Raw genomic sequence first — 20,058 nt, 5'->3', positions numbered from 1 at the left:
TTGAGCTGTAATCATATTTGCTTAAAGTAATGTTTTAAATTTACTCTGTTATTGATCTTCAGCATGTCTGGTTTTAGAATAAATGCTGCCCTTCATAGCAAAGTATTTTAGCTGATGACTTCAGGTATTTCTGCATAAAATTGCATAGGAGAATGTAATTAAAACAGGGAGGTTAAGAATGGGGAAATGGAATCTTCCTAGTGTCAGAAGAACATGGGATGCCAAGGAAGAGTAGATGAGAAACAGAAATTACGTTTTAACACTCAGAATCTAATTACCAAGCATTACCTGGAATGTATTATGAACTGTAGTGCTATGGTATTTGCAGGTCTCTGAAGAAGTAAATCTCTTAATGTGCAGTTTAAATACATGTTTTTCTTTTTAAATCTCCTTTGAAACAAAGAAAAATTAGGACAAAATAGATGTTTATTGCTATAAACTAGCTATATATTGATAGTTTCCAATGTCTCTGTTTCACAAATATGTTAGTATGTGCTTGAATACATGTTGACTGTCATGGTGTTATGGTTATTTTCAAAATGCTGTGCATGATATAGCTAGCTCTGACCACAGGAATACCTTAAAGGGATTTTCCCAGTGGCTTAAGATTTATAACCACAAGCCAGATGGTCCCAGTGCTATTGAAGACAGTAAACCAAACCTCAAGGCTATGTCTTCAGAAATATTTATTGGGATAGAGTCTGTCCTTATAGCTGTCAGTGTAAATACAAGTGGGATAAAAACTCAAGTTTGCATCTAAAGAGAACAATTAGGACCTGAGGTCCATTATGGCCTCCGATTAACTGTATTTGAAATATTTCTGTGGGTGTTTGAATAAAAAAAGGTGGATTCCTGATCAACTGAGGAATGGCAATGTTGGAAGTAACCGTTTTAAATATTTCAAAATTTGTTTTTAAGTTCCCCAGAAATTAATGTCTGGTAACAGTTAACCCCATACTTAGATGGTTGTTAATAATAGAGCAAACTTAGGCAAGATAAAGTGAGAGTCCGAGACCAGAAATTAGAAAATTCAATTTTGGATTAATTTATTTTACATACTTTTTATATCAGAGTTTTCATTAATTTGCATGTAAACTGTATAATTAGAAGTTGAGGAAGAAACATTTATGACTGCATTGTTTCTCTTTGGAATTGAAAAATATTGTGAAATAAATACTCTGTTAGAAGCATAATTGTTCTCTGAATATGACAGTGTTCACGTAACACTGAGGGACAAATTTGATCACAAAGTCCCCCAATAAGTAATCTTCACCTTCTCTTCAGAGGAAAATTTGATTTCAAGAGAATATAAAATGTTTGAAAGTTTCAGTTCAGTGTTGGATCTTATGAAACTCATTTATCAAAATGTATGTAGAGTTCTGCATTCTGTAATTTTTCCTTTAGCTGCACCAATTACAGAAATGTCAGCATTTTAACTTAACATTCAATGTTAGATAAATAGGAGTCATTGCTCCTAATGATGGCTCTAACTTTAGGCAAAAGTGTAATCAATTGCATTTAGATTACCCATTCTCACAGCTGACTTCACTGAAGGGTTATTGCAATGCAGTGTGGTCTTTACAGTAATATATTCTTTCATTTCCCATTAGCAAGGCTTGAAGATAGTGCACCATGCTGATAAGACATTAGCCAGCTTCTGCAAGTGGCAGAAGAGTGTCAATCCCAAGAGTGATGTCAACCCCACGCACCATGATGTGGCTGTTCTTCTTACCAGGTATGACAGCAGTGACTGACTGCTGTTCAGTTGCATTTCTTTGGTGATGATATTTATTTTATAGGCTCATGCCATCATTTAGTTCATCCCTCACAGAGCCCAGTAACGTGGTCAAAATACTTATAACATGATGTGTGCATAGGAGTTAGAGATGCATCTTAGTCACAATATTGAGATCTGCGGGTCCCGAGAGGTGAGCAATTTCCGTAGCTCAGGTCATTTTCCCCACTTGATCCTATCTCATTTTGTCCTCAGTGACTGCTCTATTCTTCTTTGAGACAATATACCAAAACAAAGCAGCATGTAGATGAAAAACTCCTGAAGAAAAGTGTGGGTGCAGCTCAGAAAGGAAGAGTATTCTGCAAACGTGGTGCCATTCATTTTTAAGCTTTGAAGCATATGATTTTTAAGTATCTCCATATTTAAGGAGACACTTTTATTTTTTTATGTCTGAGCAAGGGAGGAGCACAAAACTTAAAAATGAGGTGTCTGAGGTTCTTCAGGGAGTTCATGTCATGGCGTGAAATGGGACTTCTGCAGGTCTGTAAAAATGGATTCAGTCTGCACACAGGTGGCAGAAAAGATTGGGTCTGTGGCCCGAAAAAACCAGTCCTCAGCTAAAGTCTGTCAGGCAAAAAAACCCCAACCTAAAACACCCCTCAAGCGGCTCAGTAAAAAACAGTCACAGAATTATTTAGGTTGGAAAAGACCTCCAAGATCATCAAGTCCACTCTTTGGCCAATCCCCACCTCGTCAACCTTTTTTCGGTCAAAAATCTTAATATAAGTATGTGAAATAAAGTCTCACAAATGACATGAGATTTACCTCTCCAAATAAAAAGTGCTCAGACAGTTCACTTGAACAAGGCTGAGGTATGGCGACTGTAGTAAACCGTGCTTCAAAATGCTGCCAGACGTGGAGGTTCTAAAACTTTGACTTACGGGAGTTTACAATAAATGTATGTATCTAGGTACTACAGCCCCGTAAATATTGGCTAAAAATTATAGCAGTGTAATGATAGTAGTAGAGCAAGTGCATGTTGTTGCATACATGTTTGTAGAAGTCTTACCACTATGATTTACTTAAAATGCAAATTAGCACATTATAAGATGGAAGATTGCCACCCAGCGTCAGTGACACTCCACAGTTGTGTTAAATGGCACACCTCTCTTTTGTGATTCTAGAAAGGACATTTGTGCTGGCATGAACCGTCCCTGTGAAACCTTAGGCTTGTCTCATCTGTCAGGCATGTGTCAGCCTCACAGAAGCTGCAACATCAATGAGGACTCTGGCCTTCCCTTGGCTTTCACTATTGCTCATGAACTGGGACACAGGTACAGTTGACAGGGAAGGGGGAACCTGTCTGTGTCAAATTTATTATTTGCATGTTAATACTCAAATTGCGAGACAGAAACAATTCAAGAAGTGAGTTAATGTCTCTATTATTGAAATCAAAACTGTTTTCTATTTCAAAGCAAAGGAATAAGTAACAAATTTTTAAGCCTTTGACCTGTGTTTTACATATACAATTGTTCAGTCTGCGCTAGGACAGTACATCAGGATGAAATAATTAAGCCACAAAGAAGCATGACTCAATTGTGCTAATTTTAACATACATGTGCTAGATTTCTATGCAATTACTTTAGATAATTTCCAGATCAATCCAAGACATTTACGGAAAATAAACCTGTTTCATTACGTCAAGGCATTTCAATATTGCAGATTAGCTAGAAAACATTTTTAAGTCGTATAGTCAGATTTCATATTTTAATCTTATATTATATTTATTATTTATTCTCCTTTGTGATGAACCAATAAAGTCACTTTAGGGTGTGTCTTATATTACCGCAGGCCTGGGCCCTAGGGTATATCACCGTGTCCCGCAGCCATAGGGAGGAGGAGGAGAAAAGATCCAGCAGGCAGGAACTGTGCAACAAGATTGATTTATTTAATTATTTTACAAACTCTTTATAGACTTTTTTCTTCATAGTCTAATTGGACAAAGGATCAGCCACCCCTTGGGTGTGATTGGCTAAAATCCTAAAACATCCATTGTCAAAATATTTTTCTACTATACCATAAACAAGACTTTTCAAGGCTGCAGGTGTTTGGTTGTTTACATTCCCTGCTACCTCTTCTGCGTGAGAGAAAAGTCTCTCACGGACTTAGAAAAGAGCAAGAAAATCCTCACTAGCAGCATTTTTGTATCTACAGTCTTAATAAGTGATATCTTCTGTATAGTAATGCTATTTTGGGTGCACTTAGGTCAAGATAACTAAAGTTCCTGGATATTTAGTTTCAGACATGGTTAATTTATTTTTATGATTGGGTATTTTTGCTTGAACCAAATTTCTCAGAATTTTAAATATTGGGGGGTGTTTTTGTTGGTTAGATGGTTTATTAACTTCCCTGAAAAAAAATTGATTTTTCAATCTGTTTTGACACAGCTGTTTTCTTCAGGGTAGAGCATTATCACATGGAGACTCTGGTTTGTCTGTAATGCCTGCACTTTTCAACTGGACTGTGTTGCTTCTCTAAGTCACATGTTCATTGCTCTATCTACAATCACATTAATTTCACTGTGAGCCCGGCCACCAATCAGGATGGAGTCTCTATTTCCTGATAGAATGATGATGATGATGATGATGATGATGATGATGATGGTGACCCTGTCACCCATTAGTTGGCCATTCTTTATTCAACCTCTCCATTGCCAGACAGGAAGCAGTATAAATAGATAACACTGAAATCACTCCAATCGGATCTGGGTGCTATGGGTTTACTTACTTGGCCCCCATAGCCTGTTGCTGACAGGGAGCTGTTCTCATTCACACTGATGATCTGAAGAGACTTCTTCCCCGGGGATTGATCCATCTGTGGCCTTCTCCTGGTCTAGCCTGGCTGGCTGGTAGCTCTGTGTCCTTTGGATGCTGTGAGACTCAGTACAGCTGTACTTGCCCTTGCAGGAGTGGTGCAGGGCCTTTCCTGTAAGGGTTGTCTCCGTTAAGGAACATTGAGTACTGTAGGGTTTGTTGTCACCCTGTTAACCTCAAGACAGGTTATTGTACACATGCTGAGAAGTTCAGGTATGGACAAGTTTGTAAGAACAGATGAACAAAAAATGAGAATACAGACGTGCACCCATGCCTTAGATGAATGCCAAAAATCAGCTCTTCACCACACCGTCCCTCTAGATGTTTGCAGCCTTAAGATTCAACAGACCCTGTTTGTGGAAAAAAGCCCATCAGGAACGGGAGATCCTTGCTTTTAAACCTCTGAGTCATTACTGGAGTTGTTTCTGACTGAAATTAGCTCTGCTTTTGGAACTTTGGAGTCACAGTATGATTACATTTTTGAGAAACGTAGCTTTAAGTGTTTTGAATGCACTTTATCTGATTTTCAACTGAATCATGACCTGAGTAAGCTCTCACTGCTCTTAGGACTTACACACCTCCAAATGTTAACAATGTAGGTGTCAACATCTTCATATATCAATATCTTTGCATGTTATTATTTCAGATAATCCTCACACTGAGGTGATGAAGAGGCATGTATATTTACTCAGTTGAATCCCATCCAAACGTTTGTGTTTATGACTTCTGCAAGCTGTTGAATAAAGAAATTTCTCAGCAAGTCAGAGAAGCTGGAGAGAACCTGTAACAGAGATCTGTTTCTAAGGCACAGATTGAGAAAATTAAATAGGATGAAGGAATAGAGGTTGGAGGCAAATTCACTGAACATTCAATAATTTTGTAAACAGTATCTCTGTTGCAGTCTACCAAAAGAGTTTTAAAATGAAACAAGAAGTAGAGACATGATTATTAGAAAGTGTAAGACAGAATGTAACAAAGCCTGATCTTCTTTAAAGTGGTTTAGTCTGTGAGAGTCTGTTCTTTTTTTTGTGCAGGGCAGTATTGCTGTGCATAACAGACATGTTTGAAAGCCTGTGGGAGTGTAGATTTTTCCCAGGTTTTGGTTCGTATGTTCTATATGTGCATTTCCTTTTAGCTAACAGGTAACTACAGCTCTGACAGGGAGGAAGCAACGCAAGTGTCTTTTTAAGCACAGAGAGAAATGCAGGTAGATGTTGTGGTACAGCCAATCAGCTGGAGTTACTAGATGTTGTTTTTTATCTCCAGTTTTGGAATCCAGCACGATGGAAAGGAGAACGACTGCGAGCCTCTTGGAAAGCGCCCATATATTATGTCCCGACAGTTACAGTATGATCCTACTCCACTCACCTGGTCACAGTGCAGCAAGGAGTACATCACACGATTCCTAGAGTGAGTGATCAGGTTGTAGCATTTGCCTAAATTGACCACAGCTGTGCTGGAGTTTAAAGTAGATTTTGTATTATTGTACTGGTAATTGTAGAAGGTTTTAGTGTGCTTGAGTTAATTTTCATGGGGTACATACCGCTGTCCTGTTGCTTACTTATTTGGGAAAAGCTCTGTTATAGTCTTGTTGTCTGGAAGTGAACTCAAGTCTTGTCATATTGGCTCAGGTTTGGTAAACCCTGCAGCTTTTTGCAGTTACCAGGAAGAAAGAAGCTTCCATCAGGGAGACTGACAGAAATTTACAGACTTAGCCTTTGGCCACATGTGCTTGGCTTCAGTGACTTGTTCAAATCTGTTCCATTGTTTTTAAGAGCAGCAAAGTAGTATAACTTTAACCAGAGGCTATGGGGTTCTCTGAAGCCACCCTGCAAACCATAATGAGCTCATGGTATTTCCCCTTTGACAAGCTGTGTTTTGCCATTTTAAATCATCTCTTTTTAGACAGAGTAACTACTTTCTTTGCAGTACTTCAGCATAACTTAGCTGGAATCTGGAGGTATTATTTCCATGGGCCATAATCAAAATTACCCGTGAGAATTAGATACTAAAGGTCTGTACAGAAGCATCAAAAAACTGTGGTGGTAGGGATTTTTTAATATGGAATTTTTGTCTTTTAGTCGCGGCTGGGGATTCTGTCTGGATGACATCCCCCAAAAAGAAGTTCTAAAGTCTCCAATCATTGCTCCTGGAGTGATTTATGATGTGCACCACCAATGCCAGCTTCAGTATGGTTCCAATGCTACATTCTGTGAAGATGTGGATGTAAGTGCTGAGTGTTTTTCTTCATTCTCCTAGTAAGAATTCAAACTTCTTGAGCAGCATGGAAGTGTATTCAGTGCACCTCATTTGCTAACTACAAATGCAGCATATTTAGAGTCTCATTGCCTAGATGTGCAGTGCAGGCATTGCCTAACACTCTTGATTCTGAATATTCTGGAAGTGAGTCATTGCACTGTTTGCCTTGTATTTCACAAAATCTTTGCTGGATCTTAACCATATCTGTGGTTAAGTGCCTGTTCTTCAGCAGTGGAGTCATTTTGGTTTTAAACTTATAATAATGATTTTTAGGTAAATCATTAATGCAACTTAAATCCCATTTTAAAATATTCTTCCACCTTGTGGCTTTCAATTGATCAAATTCTGGGAACAAATTTTCAGCTCCAGGAAGAGGTTTCTGAAGAAATTAGGGTTGTGTTCTCTTTCCATACATCCCAGTTTTTCACACTGTTGATGATCTAGCTAGCAAAAGAATATTTCAGTCCCTGTAAAAAATATTTATTTTGAAAAACCAATATTTTTCCATCAAACATTAGATTTTTATGCAGAAGTGCTTAATTCACAGAGTACCCTGGAATCTGTCTCACAGCATTGCAAAATAGTGTTGTGTGGAGATGCAAGGGAGAAGTGTAGTCACAGCAACCCTCGCAGGATCTTGGAGCCCTGCAGAGTTACAGGTTGTGTTAGCATAAGTGCAGTGGTATGGTATTCTACCTATACCTAGCTTGTTCAGAGCTCTTTGGGTCTGTACAGCATTTTTATACACAGAACAGCTTGGAAACAGTGTTTTTAAGTGCTAGCCTAGCTAAGTGATCACTAATTTTTGCCGTGTTTTGGGCAGCAGTGTTCAGCAAATACTGGAGACAGCACCCAACCTGCTGGCCCTGTCAAACACAGATGTGTTTTGGCTGTTGGCAGTGCTGGTATGAGCACAGCTGTGGACTGGGCACTGCTGGTGTTGACTATTTATTCCATTCAGATAATTACATGTATCTTCATCTACCCTAATATTACGGAAATTATTTCTGATTAATCTTTTCAACCTTAATAGATAACATGATTACCAGTGTTGAACTACAACTGCTGAATCTGAAGAAGGTATTGAAAGATTGCTTTCATTACCTGCTGGTACTGTTTCCTTAGTTACTGTAATTTGTCCACTGGTACAGATAGAAAATTAGGATGTAATTTTGCAGTATTGGTTCAGTCTGTCTCTTCTTGAGTTTGAACCTAATAGGCCTTTACATTCACATCTCCTTATTAACCAATTCTACAGCTAGACATATGTCCGAAAATTAATTGGTATCATCTCATTTTGCATTTTACTGAAAGGCCTGTATTTTGGTGGTAGCTGCACTGGCAAGAGATGGAATTGTGAACAGTACAGTCCACCTGGAATGTTGAATCATCAGTCTTTTTGTCATTTTGTCTAAGAGGTCTGACTCTTCTTTGCCTTTCCTCTGTTTACGTAACCTTGCTCACTGACAAGCTACTTTTGTTCTGTACATTTTAATGTCTGACTGAATTTGATCCACAGATCCTTTCTGAGAGAAAAATCTGCATTTAGCTGAAGATGCCCTAGGGTTCAGTGATTACACTTGGCAACAACTGATATTTATAATTCAGACAGTGGTTTCCATGAAGCACTAAGGTAGCAAAGTGTACTGTGAAGTATATAAATATTGTCCCTCAATAAGGTAAGAAAAGCAAAATATGTATTAGGTGGAGGAATTTTCCAAATCATAGCTAGATCCATAGCTTCCTATAGAACAGGCTGTAGGAGCTCAGAACCGTCGTCTTATTGCCCTTTTCTCCAAAATTTCCACTGGCTTCAGTGAAACTGAGTTTTTTTGGATTTAACTTTCTTCAAGGCACAGATCCTATTCTCATAGATTGGGTGGAAAGTGTATATATCATACTGCTGATGAAAAGAAAACCCACTTGCTTTGCAGTGAGTTCATGGCAGAATCACTAATTTCTGCCTGCTACCTCCAAAAGCACAGAGTACATAGTGCATTATCTCATACTGTTGTTGTTTCAGTATTCTTAGAGATGAAAAACAGTTCTGGAACATGGAGATCAATATGGAAAAATCCTTGCAGAGCTAAAGAATTCCCTCTGTGAATTCTTGACTTTGAAATCTGTGGGTGCACCTAATAAAAAAAAACGTAACTGCCACTGAAAAGCTGTGTTCATTTTCTGTGCCAGGTTCTCTGGTATCTGAGGCACACTGCAAGAGTACACTTCATACATTAGAAACATAAAACATATTAGGTACAAGAGTTAAATAAAGGATGACTTTCATAACGAGAGAAAATTCATCAGCCAGGACACTTCGGTAGCTCTGCCTTGAGAACCTGGCAATGAGGCTTCACAAGGCCTTCATAAGGAAAGCTACTGTTAAATTATAAACAGAGAACTGCAAACAAAGTTTGTTTTGTGTGCATTGCCCAAAAACAGTGAGCTGAGATGCAGTGGGCCAGACGTATTCCAGCTGGAGGTTTGGAGTGCTTTGAGATGTTCCATGCCATTAGCTTTTTTTCTGGTGCCCTTGTTGACAAACCAAGGTAAACACACAATGGAGAAGGCAAATAAAAGGGAACTCTCTCAGAGCTTGTGCCCAAGCTTAGCCATTTTAAACAGAAGCAGGTCATAAATGAGCAGCTAAACTGTAGATTTCTCACTTGGATGAACATTATTGCTACCTTTTTGGGGCTGCATTTTTGGAAGTGCACAGTTTATATGTTGGCTTCCAAATCTGGCACGTGGCTTGCTTTGAGAATCCCAGTGGGAGCTGCTGGTGGGATCCTTCTTATCAACTCCTTTCTCTGATGACACTTAGAGCCATCCCTACTTCACGGGTTGATACTGCCAGATCTGTTCCTTTTTCCAGTGCTGGACTATGCTATCCAAACAACCTGAGTCAAGACCTGGGCTTTTGCTGTTGATTGTATGTTTTCAGGCAGACTGAAACACAAAATTGAACTTTTTATTGGTTAGTACTCTTCAAATGAAAATTGTGCAATTTTCTGCTCACCTTATCTACAAACAATAGTGACCAAAGTTTGTTAAGCCGTTTTTCTTGTGTTTCTCTGGGAGCCGAGCAGCCAGTTAAGAGAATATTTGAACTCACAAAGTACAGGGAATTCACTTGATAGTATTTACCATTTTTTATTTGTCAGATAGTATCTTTTTGCACAGTAATGATGAGTACCTAAATTTGGACCCTTGGTGGTTCCTATCTTGTGAGAAACCCTGATCCCTCTGGAAATACAACCCTTACAAGGATCTTTAAGTGGCTGTACAAAACTGTGGGAATCTTAGCCATAGGAGTTCAGCCCTTCCTCAGACTGCTGCAGTTTCTTTCTTTTCCAGAACCTTTGCCAGACACTCTGGTGCTCGGTGAAAGGCTCCTGCCGCTCCAAACTGGATGCAGCTGCGGATGGCACTCGGTGTGGAGAAAACAAGGTGACTGTGAGCCACGCTGGTTGCATGCTGTGCTGCCTGCCAAAGGGCAGAGAGGAACCATGAGTAGCTCTACCATTGTTCAGTGTGAGAGAGGGTCATCCTGTGACATCTCCATTTGCATTTCCACTTAAGCATTCAACCCTCATGAGCTAAAATAACAAATAATTCACAGGAACATTTTCCCTGCGATAATGATCTGAAGCTCTTTCTGCTTTCTCTTGTCTCCTCAGTGGTGCTTCTCTGGTGAGTGCATTACAGTAGGGAAGACTCCCGAAGCAATCCATGGCGAATGGGGCGTTTGGTCATCCTGGTCCCATTGCACAAGGACATGTGGGGCAGGAGTTCAAAGCGCAGAGAGGCCGTGTGATAGTCCAGAGTAAGCTGAGTGAAATGTCTTTCCCTACCTTTTGTTAAAGATTTTTGAGGTTCTTAGGACATTAGAAGCTCTCATGTAGGAGACTGTTACCAGCAGGTGCCACATCAACACATGTCAGAGATACTGACACCTCTGTTCCCAGTTAGGCATACCTGTGTGAAATTCAGCTGGATCATCTTTTAAAGTAGTCATCTTGTTCTTTATTCCTTACCGTCCACAGAGCTTATTTCAACATAAAAGGAAAAAAAACCCCATACTTAATGTGTAAGTTTTGCAGAAATTGTATCAATATTGTTTTATTGATACTGCACTGATTAAATAAATGTCCTCAAAAACCAGGTGAGAACAGTTTCTAGCAATCTGATCCTGAGGACTCACCTGTCATGTTTTGTTCTTGTCATCAGCTTGAGACGCATGAGTTGACAGGTACAGAACATGAAAGGCAGAATTCTCTAGTACATATCTGAGTTCATGAAGACTCTACATGTCATTTTCACAAATCACTAAGAGGGTGCCTAACAGCAGGAATCATCTGTCTTTTCAGAGAGAACTGTCAAGTGCCCTGGAAAGTATGGGATTTCAGAGCAGTCCATTTGATAGATTAATTTGTTGTGAGCTCAGCCAGGTAGTGTCAGGCACTTCTTTGGGATACAGGAGTTGTCTAGATTTCTGTACTTCATACTGACATGTTTGAGTACTTAAACATGGGAACAGTATCTTTACCCTGTCAAGGATTCAGAGTCACCTTGTTATGCCACTGGGACCTGAAATATGTTGTTCTTTTAAAACTACCCCCAGACTCCTGTCCAAGTGTCAATGTTCCTTTTCTAGACCCCAGTTTGGAGGAGACTACTGCACTGGAGAAAGGAAACGCTATCGCATGTGTAACATCAGCCCCTGTCGCAAAGACTTGCCAACCTTCCGTCAGATGCAGTGCAGTGAGTTTGATACAGTTCCCTACCAGAACGAGTTCTACCACTGGGTTCCTGTTTATAACACAGGTAATGAAGCTACAAAATTTTTTAATATCTTATATAAAAAGTCAAAGTTATATGCCTATGAGAAACCTCTGTGAGGGCAAGAAGTCACTGAATTAAAAGTTTTCTAATGAGTTAGAGAGAAAAATCTGATGTGTCTTTGTAAGCTGGTGTGCCTTTTGTGTGTACAAAAAGGCAGTGCTTCTTCTCTACATGTAGATGTTTTTTCAGAGCTCTGGTGATAATGGCTGTGATTGTAACTAGTTCCTGGAAAGATATTGCACTAAGAAAAGCATGTTGAGGTCATGTCTGTACTAATTGTTTGGGATAGATCTAAACCATCTTTTCCAATGTCAACCACAGAACAAGTAGTAGAGTAGTGTGGTGTAGAGCTGTGTCTTTGGGCCTGCAGGCATCACTGCATCCCGTAAGCAGAGCTGTTCCACTGCACAAATGTGGCTTTACTACTTCCAAGCTCAGATCTGCATGGTAGGTGTGCTTGGCCTTACAGTGAAGAAGTCATATCTCAACAGGTTCAGTGTCATGCTGCCCTGTATTGTAGAGGCACAGTCAATGACTCTGCTTTATAACTTGCTTTGGAACAGCTAGTTACTAAATACAAGGGTAATCGTTATTACCATGCAGTTTGATTCTTGGTTTGTGCATAAATGTAAGGTGTAGATTATCCAACAGAATCACAGAATTGTTGGGGTTGGAAGGGATCTCTGGAGATCATCCAGTCCAACCCCCCTGGCCAAGGCAAGGGCACCTGGAGCATGGGGGGCACAGGAACATGTCCAGGTGCGGTTTGAATGTCTCCAGAGGGAGAGACTCCTTGGGCAGCTGTTCCAGCACTCTGCCACACTCTACATAAAAAAGTTCTTACACCTGTTGAGGTGGGACTTTCTGTGTTTTGGTTTATGGCCATTGCTCCTTGTTCTGTTGCTGGGCACCACTGAAAAAACTCTGGTACTATCCCCTTGGCACTGACTTTGAGATATTTTTATGCATTGATGAGACCCATTCTCAGTCTGCTCTTCTCCAGACTAAACAGGCCCAGCCCCCACAGCCTTTCCTCCTAACAGAGATACTCCAGACCCTTAGTCATCTTTGTGGCCATTGATGGACCCTCTCCAGTAGCTCCTTGCTTTTCTTATACTGAGGAAATCAGAACTGAACACAGCACTCCAGGTGTGGCCTCACCAGGGCTGAGGACAGGTAGAAGGATCACTTCCCTCAGCCTGCTGGCCAAACTCTTCCTGATGCACCCCAGGAGTCCATTGGCCCTCCTGGTTGCCAGGGAACACTGCTGGGTCTTGGGCAACCTGTCATCCACCAAAGCCCCCAGGTCCTTCTCAGCAGAGCTGCTCTGCAGCAGGTCAGAGCCCAGCCTGTGCTGGTACGTGGGGTTATTCCTCCCCAGGTGCAGGACCCTACACTTGCCCTTTTTGAACCCATTGAGTTGCTCCCTGCCCAACTCTCCCCCCTATCAAGGTTCCATTGAATGGCAGCACAGCCTTTAGGTGGATCAGCCACCCCCCATAACAGTTCCATAACATCAGCAAACTTGCTAGCAATGTACTTTTTAATGAAAAAATAAGACAGCTACGGTAGGGAAGATCAGGATTAAACTTTTATTTGCCAACAGTATTTTTCAGCATGTTAATTGCTTTTTCAGTTACTGGCAGTTCTGAATTGGTTTCCTAAATTTCAGCTAGTGTTTCCATTTCATCTAACAAATACACCATTGAAGATGAACCTCGAGCAGGCAGACTTCCAGTAAAATTTCTGATGAAACAAAATATGGTTGATAGAGATTTTTTTGGAAGAAATCCCAGTAAAGCCATGACAAATGCTAACAGCCTAACACTTAGGCCAAAACCAAACTCATGAAACATTTTCTGCAGTCGTCTGTCATTGAAATGAAGATTCCAGACCTCTGTTACTCAGGGTGTACTACTGCAGGGTACAGTGTTCGTTCTGTTCATGTCCTCTCTGTGACACTGCAACAGAACAGGTAGTTCTGCATGAGCATTTGTTACAGAAGGTCTGTTTTCAAAGGACATTGAGAATCGTGAGTCAAATGCTTCCTGCACACTGGAAGGCAGGGCTGTGCTCTGTCCATGCTGTATTTCAAATAGAACTGTTTGGAACTGTACAGACAAACCACTTCTATTTATAACACTGTGCTGCTGAGCCTGATATATTTCATCTGGGGGATAATTTGCAAAATCCTTCAAATACCAAGGAAATCTTTTTTTTCTGTGGCTTGAAAACTTTTGGACTGTTTTCACCCATTTTCTCAGCAGAATTTCAGCATTGATTTCCATGTCTTTCCCCATGACCTTGGAGGCCCTTAGCATTTTCACTTTCATCCTTACATTCCACTAACAGCATTTGAAGTATTTTCTTGCTGCTAAATTCTTAACTTAAACTGGCTTCCTCAGATAGACGGGCTCTCCTGGTAACACTCAATTAAGCAGGGAGTTGGCCAAATCCTGTGCTGATTCTTCATCTGACATCATTGTATGACTGAGGGTGGGTGGCTCTCACGGGCACACTGATTCCAGTTTTGTCCAGCCAGCATTACCTGAAATACATCTGAGTTTTCCTCCCATCTCAGTTTCAAATATTCTTTCACCTTCTATCAGTAGTTAAAGGTGTCCTGGGCAAAATACCTGCAAATAAGGCCATGAAACAGAGCTGTTTTTGAGAGATACAGCAGTTTGAGCCTTCCTTGTATGTGTTTGTCCAAACAAACCAAGACTTTAAACAAAAACAAACCAACAGCCTCTTGTAATCCCCCCACAAAAATGAGCCGGTGTTTCAGGGCTCTGGAGACTTACTCATAGTGTCCTCCATATGTACACCAACTTTTGTCAGTGTATTCCCTTACTTTCTCTCTTAACTTGTGCAACCCAATTTCAAGGGCTTTTCATAGCATTCTGTTAATACGTTGTCTTGCTGCCAAGAAGGCTTTGGCATTTGTAGTGGGTTAATCCTGCCTGGGTACCAGGTGCCCACCAAAGCCTTCCTGTTCCTCCCTTCCTCAGCTGGATAAGGGAGAGAGAGTGTAACAAAAGGCTCGTGGGTCAAGATAGGGGCAGGGAGAGATCACTCACTGATTACCATCATGTGCAAGACAGACTGGGCTTGGGGAAATGAGTTTCATTTATTAGAAATTAAATCAGAGTGGAGGAGTCACAGGAGACAGTATTCCTTGGACCTCTCCAACATGAGTCCTTCCCATGGGCTGCAAGTCTTCCTGAACTGCTCCAGTGTGGATCCTTCCCACAGGCTGCAATCCTTCAGGAACAGGCTGCTCCAGCATGGATCCCTGATCCATGGGTCCTGTCAGGAGCCTGCTCCAGCACGGGCTTCCCGTGGGGTCACAGCCTCCTTTGATGGCATCCCCCTGCTCTGGTGTGGGGTCCTTCCCAGGCTGCAGGTGGATCTCTGATCCCCCGTGGACCTCCAAGGGCTGCAGGGGCACAGCTGCCTCACCATGGGCTGCTCCAGGGGCTGCAGGGCAATCTCTGCTCCTGCACCTGGAGCACCTCCTGCCCCTCCTCCTTCACTGACCTTGTGTCTGCAGAGCTGTTCCTCTCACACACTCTCACTCCTCTCTTCCAGTTGCAGTTGTGCAGTTTTTTTCCTTTCTTAAATACATTATCCCAGAGGTGCTGCCACTGTCATTGGTGGTTTGGTCTTTACGAGCAGCAGGTCCTTCTTGGATCCCTCTGGCACTGGCTCTGTCAGTCATGGGGGAGGCTTCTGGCAACTCCTCACAGAGCTGTAGCCCCCTGCTACCAAAACCAGGCCATGCAAAAGCTAGTACAGCTCTTGTTTTAGTATCAGGCATTTTTCATCCTCTCATGCTGCGCTTGGGATGTAAAGGGAAAAGAAAACATAATGAAGCTTTCCCAAACCCTGAGTGCACATAAAGTCTGTGTGGAAGTGTCTAGCTGAGGAGATGAATTCCTGAGCTAGACATTCTATGGTATTTTAGACATTCTGTGTTCCTTCATCCCACTGAAAAAAAACAGTAGATTATCTGGATGGTCACAATTCTCTTCCCTAACTTAAACTTCATCGCTTACATAAAGCAGTTATAGTAAATGTCACATAACTAAAAAGTCTTTTCTGTTGTGTAAATTGTAACTTCACAAGAGAACAAAGACTTTTGTGAATAGCTTACGACTTAATGCAACAAGCATTTTTAACAAGCAGTTTCACAGAAAAGCAGTAAGTGACGTCTTGCTGTTACCTAGCCTACCTATGTTTGAGGTTTCAGTTGAGAATTTTCTTGTTTAAATGACTTTGTGCCTGTTGGGGAACTTGCATAGTCCTGTTATGGAATTGCTCTGGACCTCAGACACCCATGCTCAAGCTGGAGCATCAGAGTACCCCAGGGAATCTTAAAATGATGGAGACTTCCAAGTTCAAGGGTGATAAACCATCCAGCAGCCTGAGCAGGATATTTTCTGAATTTTTCTCATGACCCGGGCCCCTATTTTGACAGTTTGGTCCAACTTCAGTACTCATCCACTTCTCATTCCATCAGACTGACCCCATGTTTATTTATTTCATACCATTTGACAAATTCCATTTGTTTGAATCTGATAGCTTCTCAGGGCTTAACTTCCATCTATAAGTCCTACATTAAATAATATCATTACCTTTATTTTCTGTGTCAGTGCCAGGATTATTTAGAGTACTGCAAGATAAGAGGTTGTGTTGTTAAAAATGTTCTAAATTTCATCTTTCTTCCAAAATATTTCTGTGCATCAAATATGTTCTGATACAGTCACAGGGGCTGAGCAAACAGCATGGAATAATGTTTCTGCTGCCCCTCTTTCAAAATTAAACTTCGTTTTGGAGCTCCAGGCTGGGTTAAACGGATAAGTAGCTTCAACTCAGCTTTTTTTCCTGTTTTGTCTGTTTGGTAATTGTCTTTCCTAATTTTCTCTGTTTGGGATTTCCTCAGCCAATTTTGAGTTCTCACAGAGGGTTTGAAGAGAAGAGGCCCACCTCTTCTCTTCCTTGTGAAGTTAGGAAAGATATTGAAGCCTTATCTTCTTCTGACAGACACGTTAATCACATCCTTCTTAGTCAGGTTAAGCTGGATCCTTCCTGCATGTGAACTCATGGGAGTCAGCTGTGAGGTAAACAAATTCAAATTGGGAAGGAAATCTGTTCCTTTCTACGTATCTTCATGTTGTTCTGTTTACACTTGGTGAATCTGAATTTTTAAATAATATAGACAGGGGAAAAGAATCACATGCTGCCCAAATGTTAGGATTTTTAGTCATCTTTGCTGGTTTGCTTTCTCAGTCCCATTTTGATTACAGATAAGTCACTGGGCCATTATGGGAGCTCTGTGGCTTGAAATTCCACTACATCTGTGTTTCTTCAGTATATTAGGGGATTGATCATGTCTCTGGTCAAATCAGCAGCCAGGTGTAAGATGTGGACACCATGTAAAAAAATAGATTGTAATTTTTCTAGGCAGCTGAGTGTTGGTGGCACCTCAGCTAAAATCTTATGTCCAGCTAGGAGCAAGGCACTCGCAGAAGGATGCAGCCAAACTGCAGGAGGTTTACAGGAGGGCAACATGGAAGTCAAAATGTCACTGAGAGGGACTTTCTAAAAGGGCTAGTAGAGATAGGACAGAGGGAATGGCTTTAAACTGACATAGGGCAGGTTTAGATTAGATAAAAGGAAGAAAATCTTCACTGTGAGAGTGGTGAGGCCTGGTTGCCCAGCGAGGCTGTGGCTGCCCCATCCCTGGAAGTGTTCAAGACCAGGTTGGATGGGGCTTTGAGCACTGTGGTCTAATGGAAGATGGCAGGGGGGTTGGATAATCCTTAAGATTTCTCCCAATCCAAAACATGATTCTGTGATTTGAAAAACACAGGTTGAGAAAAGCAGGTTTGGCTCTAGAACAGAAGGAAAGGAGTGAGTTAAATGCCAGCTACTGAAGGGAACATTTAAAGGAGTGTTTAGCACATGTACCCCTGAGCTGGTAGAGATATACAGTCATTACTGAGTCTTCACAGATTGGATCTAGTATTTCATGCATATGCTGGATTGCAGGAATTTGCGTGTATTTTGGCCTAAAAGTTAAAAAGATGACAGCCTTTTTGTTAAAGTCTCATCATGAATTAGTCAAATTTACTGAAGTAACTGAAACTGAACGAGCTCCTTTAATGAGCTCCTTCTGAGCAACCCGAGTGCTCCTATTCATCTAAGTCTTTTTAGATTTTCAGGTCTGAAATAAGAAAAAAGGCTGAACTCAGTGCCAGTCTTCTACCATTTTAGGAAATGTATTTATTTTCCTTGGGTATGAGTTTGCTATCTGTTCTGTGTTTAAAATATTAGACTTCTGGAGGACATTGGTTGATTCTGATACAGTTTATTTACAGTCCTAGAAAAAGAGAGCCAAGGTCCCTGAGATCAACCATAGTAAATAATAATGATAGATGGATAAATAAATAGTTTTAGATAGTGAATGCCAAATACAGTGCTAGTATAATTTCCTCAGTGGTGGCCTAACCAGCCTTTCTGCAGATGAAAAATCAAATAAATATCGGATAGGATTGAATCTTGGGTGAAGAAATAAAGTACCCTCTCATTTCCAGAGGGGATCAATAGAAAAAATGTAGAAAGAAAAGCAGTAAAATTTTGTAGGTAGGATCTAATTTTAGGTCAGTTAACACAATCAGGAAAAACAGGAAAGCTTTCATACATAGAAAGCATTAGCAAGTCTAAAAGTTCATGTGGTTTTTGTTTTTTTTTTTTTATTTTGACTTAGCAAGGGAGTTATTTTTCTTTACAAACTGATTCTTAGTTATATATTTACAGCATCATAGTTATGCCAGAAGTATGTCAGCATTGTCTGCTTCTTCTTGTTCAGTTATTTCTGAAATGAAATTGGCTTGTTATGTCAACACACAACTAGGAGGCGGTACAGATATCAAACTTCAGTTCCAGTATTTCATTAGAAACAGTGCAAAAGCTGAAATGGCTTTTTGGAGAATCTGTGTCTATTGGGGCAATTCTGAGCAGGTAACAGAGTACATGGAATTGTAGGATTCTCCTTGCCATAAAGGTATTGTGCTTTGTATATAAAAATGCTGCATTGAGAAAGTAGGCAAGGTGAAGCAAAATTTAGAGCACTAAAGTAATCCATTTAATCACATGGCTAGAAAAAGAGTTCTGCAGACAGAAGTAAAATCACTTATGTCACTTACCATGACAGCTCTTATCAAAACAACTGATAGATATTATGGCTGCCAGCTTCCACAGAGGGACTGAGGGCTGGTGAGGATTGGAAACTTTATGTTCTTGCCTGAAAATCTTTTGTAGCTCCATCTCCATTGATATTCTTGAGCACAACTCGTATCACCTTGAATTCCACCAGTTGTATAACCATGGTCCATACATGTCCTCTGGGTCTCATCGCTGTTCCACTTTATGAAGGTATTTTTGTTTGAGAAGCCAGATGCAAAACATTGGTGACAGAGCTAGGATGCCATTTTACCTCTACTGACAAGAGGGAAAAAAAAGTCCTCATTTAGGTTTTGAATTGCCTTTACTGTTCTTTCTTTTGTTATTATTTGTTTTTGTTCCCAGTTCTGCAGTATTTCTGTTTACACGAATAAGATTCACAGTACCAAGGCTGTGCAGGATTCAGTTCTTCAGTTCTTAAGCTGCAAGAACTTTGAGGGGAGGAGCTGCAGTCACCTCTGTGCATTGTGTGTTGTTGTGTACAAACCAGAGTAATGAGAGCAAATTTTCCTTCTTCAAAAGGATAAATCCTTTAGTCAGAAATTAATTAGTTTATTTGCATTACCAGAAGTTTGCATTTCTCTTGTTACCAAAAATTTCTTTAAACACAGTTCTTTCTATGACACAACAAAGCCAACAAAGGAGGAAGAGAAGATAAATTCATCAACCAGGACGTGGAAGGCTTATAGTTACCCAGCATCCCTCTGAGACCAAGGGAGTGGCTTCTGTCAATGCTGTCAGGCACAGGATAAAACTTTCACTCAGCATCAGCCCCTCCACAGCACAAAGGGAGATAGTTTTAAAATTTTTCAGTAATGGTGCCTTGAAGTCCCTACTGACTGGTGGATTTAAGGCCCACTGCTTTTCTCAGCAAAGCATTTCAGGTTGCTGAGCATGAATGAATTGTTTTAGTGCTGGGTGAGATTGGGGTCTTTGAATAGATCAAAACCTAAAGACAGGTCCTCTGTTGCTGTCCTTCATCAGTATGATAGTGGATGATTTTTAATTCAGTCAGATATTTCTGGTTCTGCTGGAGAGTTTCTAGAGAGTGATAAAAAGGCAGGGATTATATCTCTCTTTGCTTTGACTCTCATTGCA

General features: G+C 40.6%; 1 protein-coding gene across 2 annotated transcripts in view; it reads left to right on the top strand.

Moving 5' to 3' along the window:
• The window catches only part of ADAMTS12 (ADAM metallopeptidase with thrombospondin type 1 motif 12), a 154,666-nt gene that overhangs the window by 84,014 nt on the left and 50,594 nt on the right, over positions 1-20,058 (top strand). For both annotated transcript variants that reach the window (XM_069001164.1, XM_069001165.1), the window contains exons 6-12: positions 1,611-1,735; positions 2,920-3,069; positions 5,875-6,018; positions 6,690-6,834; positions 10,225-10,317; positions 10,548-10,693; positions 11,525-11,694. In XM_069001164.1, the coding sequence (XP_068857265.1) occupies positions 1,611-1,735; positions 2,920-3,069; positions 5,875-6,018; positions 6,690-6,834; positions 10,225-10,317; positions 10,548-10,693; positions 11,525-11,694 (973 nt within the window). The remainder of the gene's footprint in view (positions 1-1,610; positions 1,736-2,919; positions 3,070-5,874; positions 6,019-6,689; positions 6,835-10,224; positions 10,318-10,547; positions 10,694-11,524; positions 11,695-20,058) is intronic.

This window comes from Aphelocoma coerulescens (assembly GCF_041296385.1).
Source record: "Aphelocoma coerulescens isolate FSJ_1873_10779 chromosome Z unlocalized genomic scaffold, UR_Acoe_1.0 ChrZ, whole genome shotgun sequence".
Classification (NCBI taxonomy): Eukaryota; Metazoa; Chordata; class Aves; order Passeriformes; family Corvidae; genus Aphelocoma; species Aphelocoma coerulescens.
The sequence above is the reverse complement of the archived record's forward strand: the minus strand, read 5'-3'. Positions and strand labels throughout refer to the sequence as shown.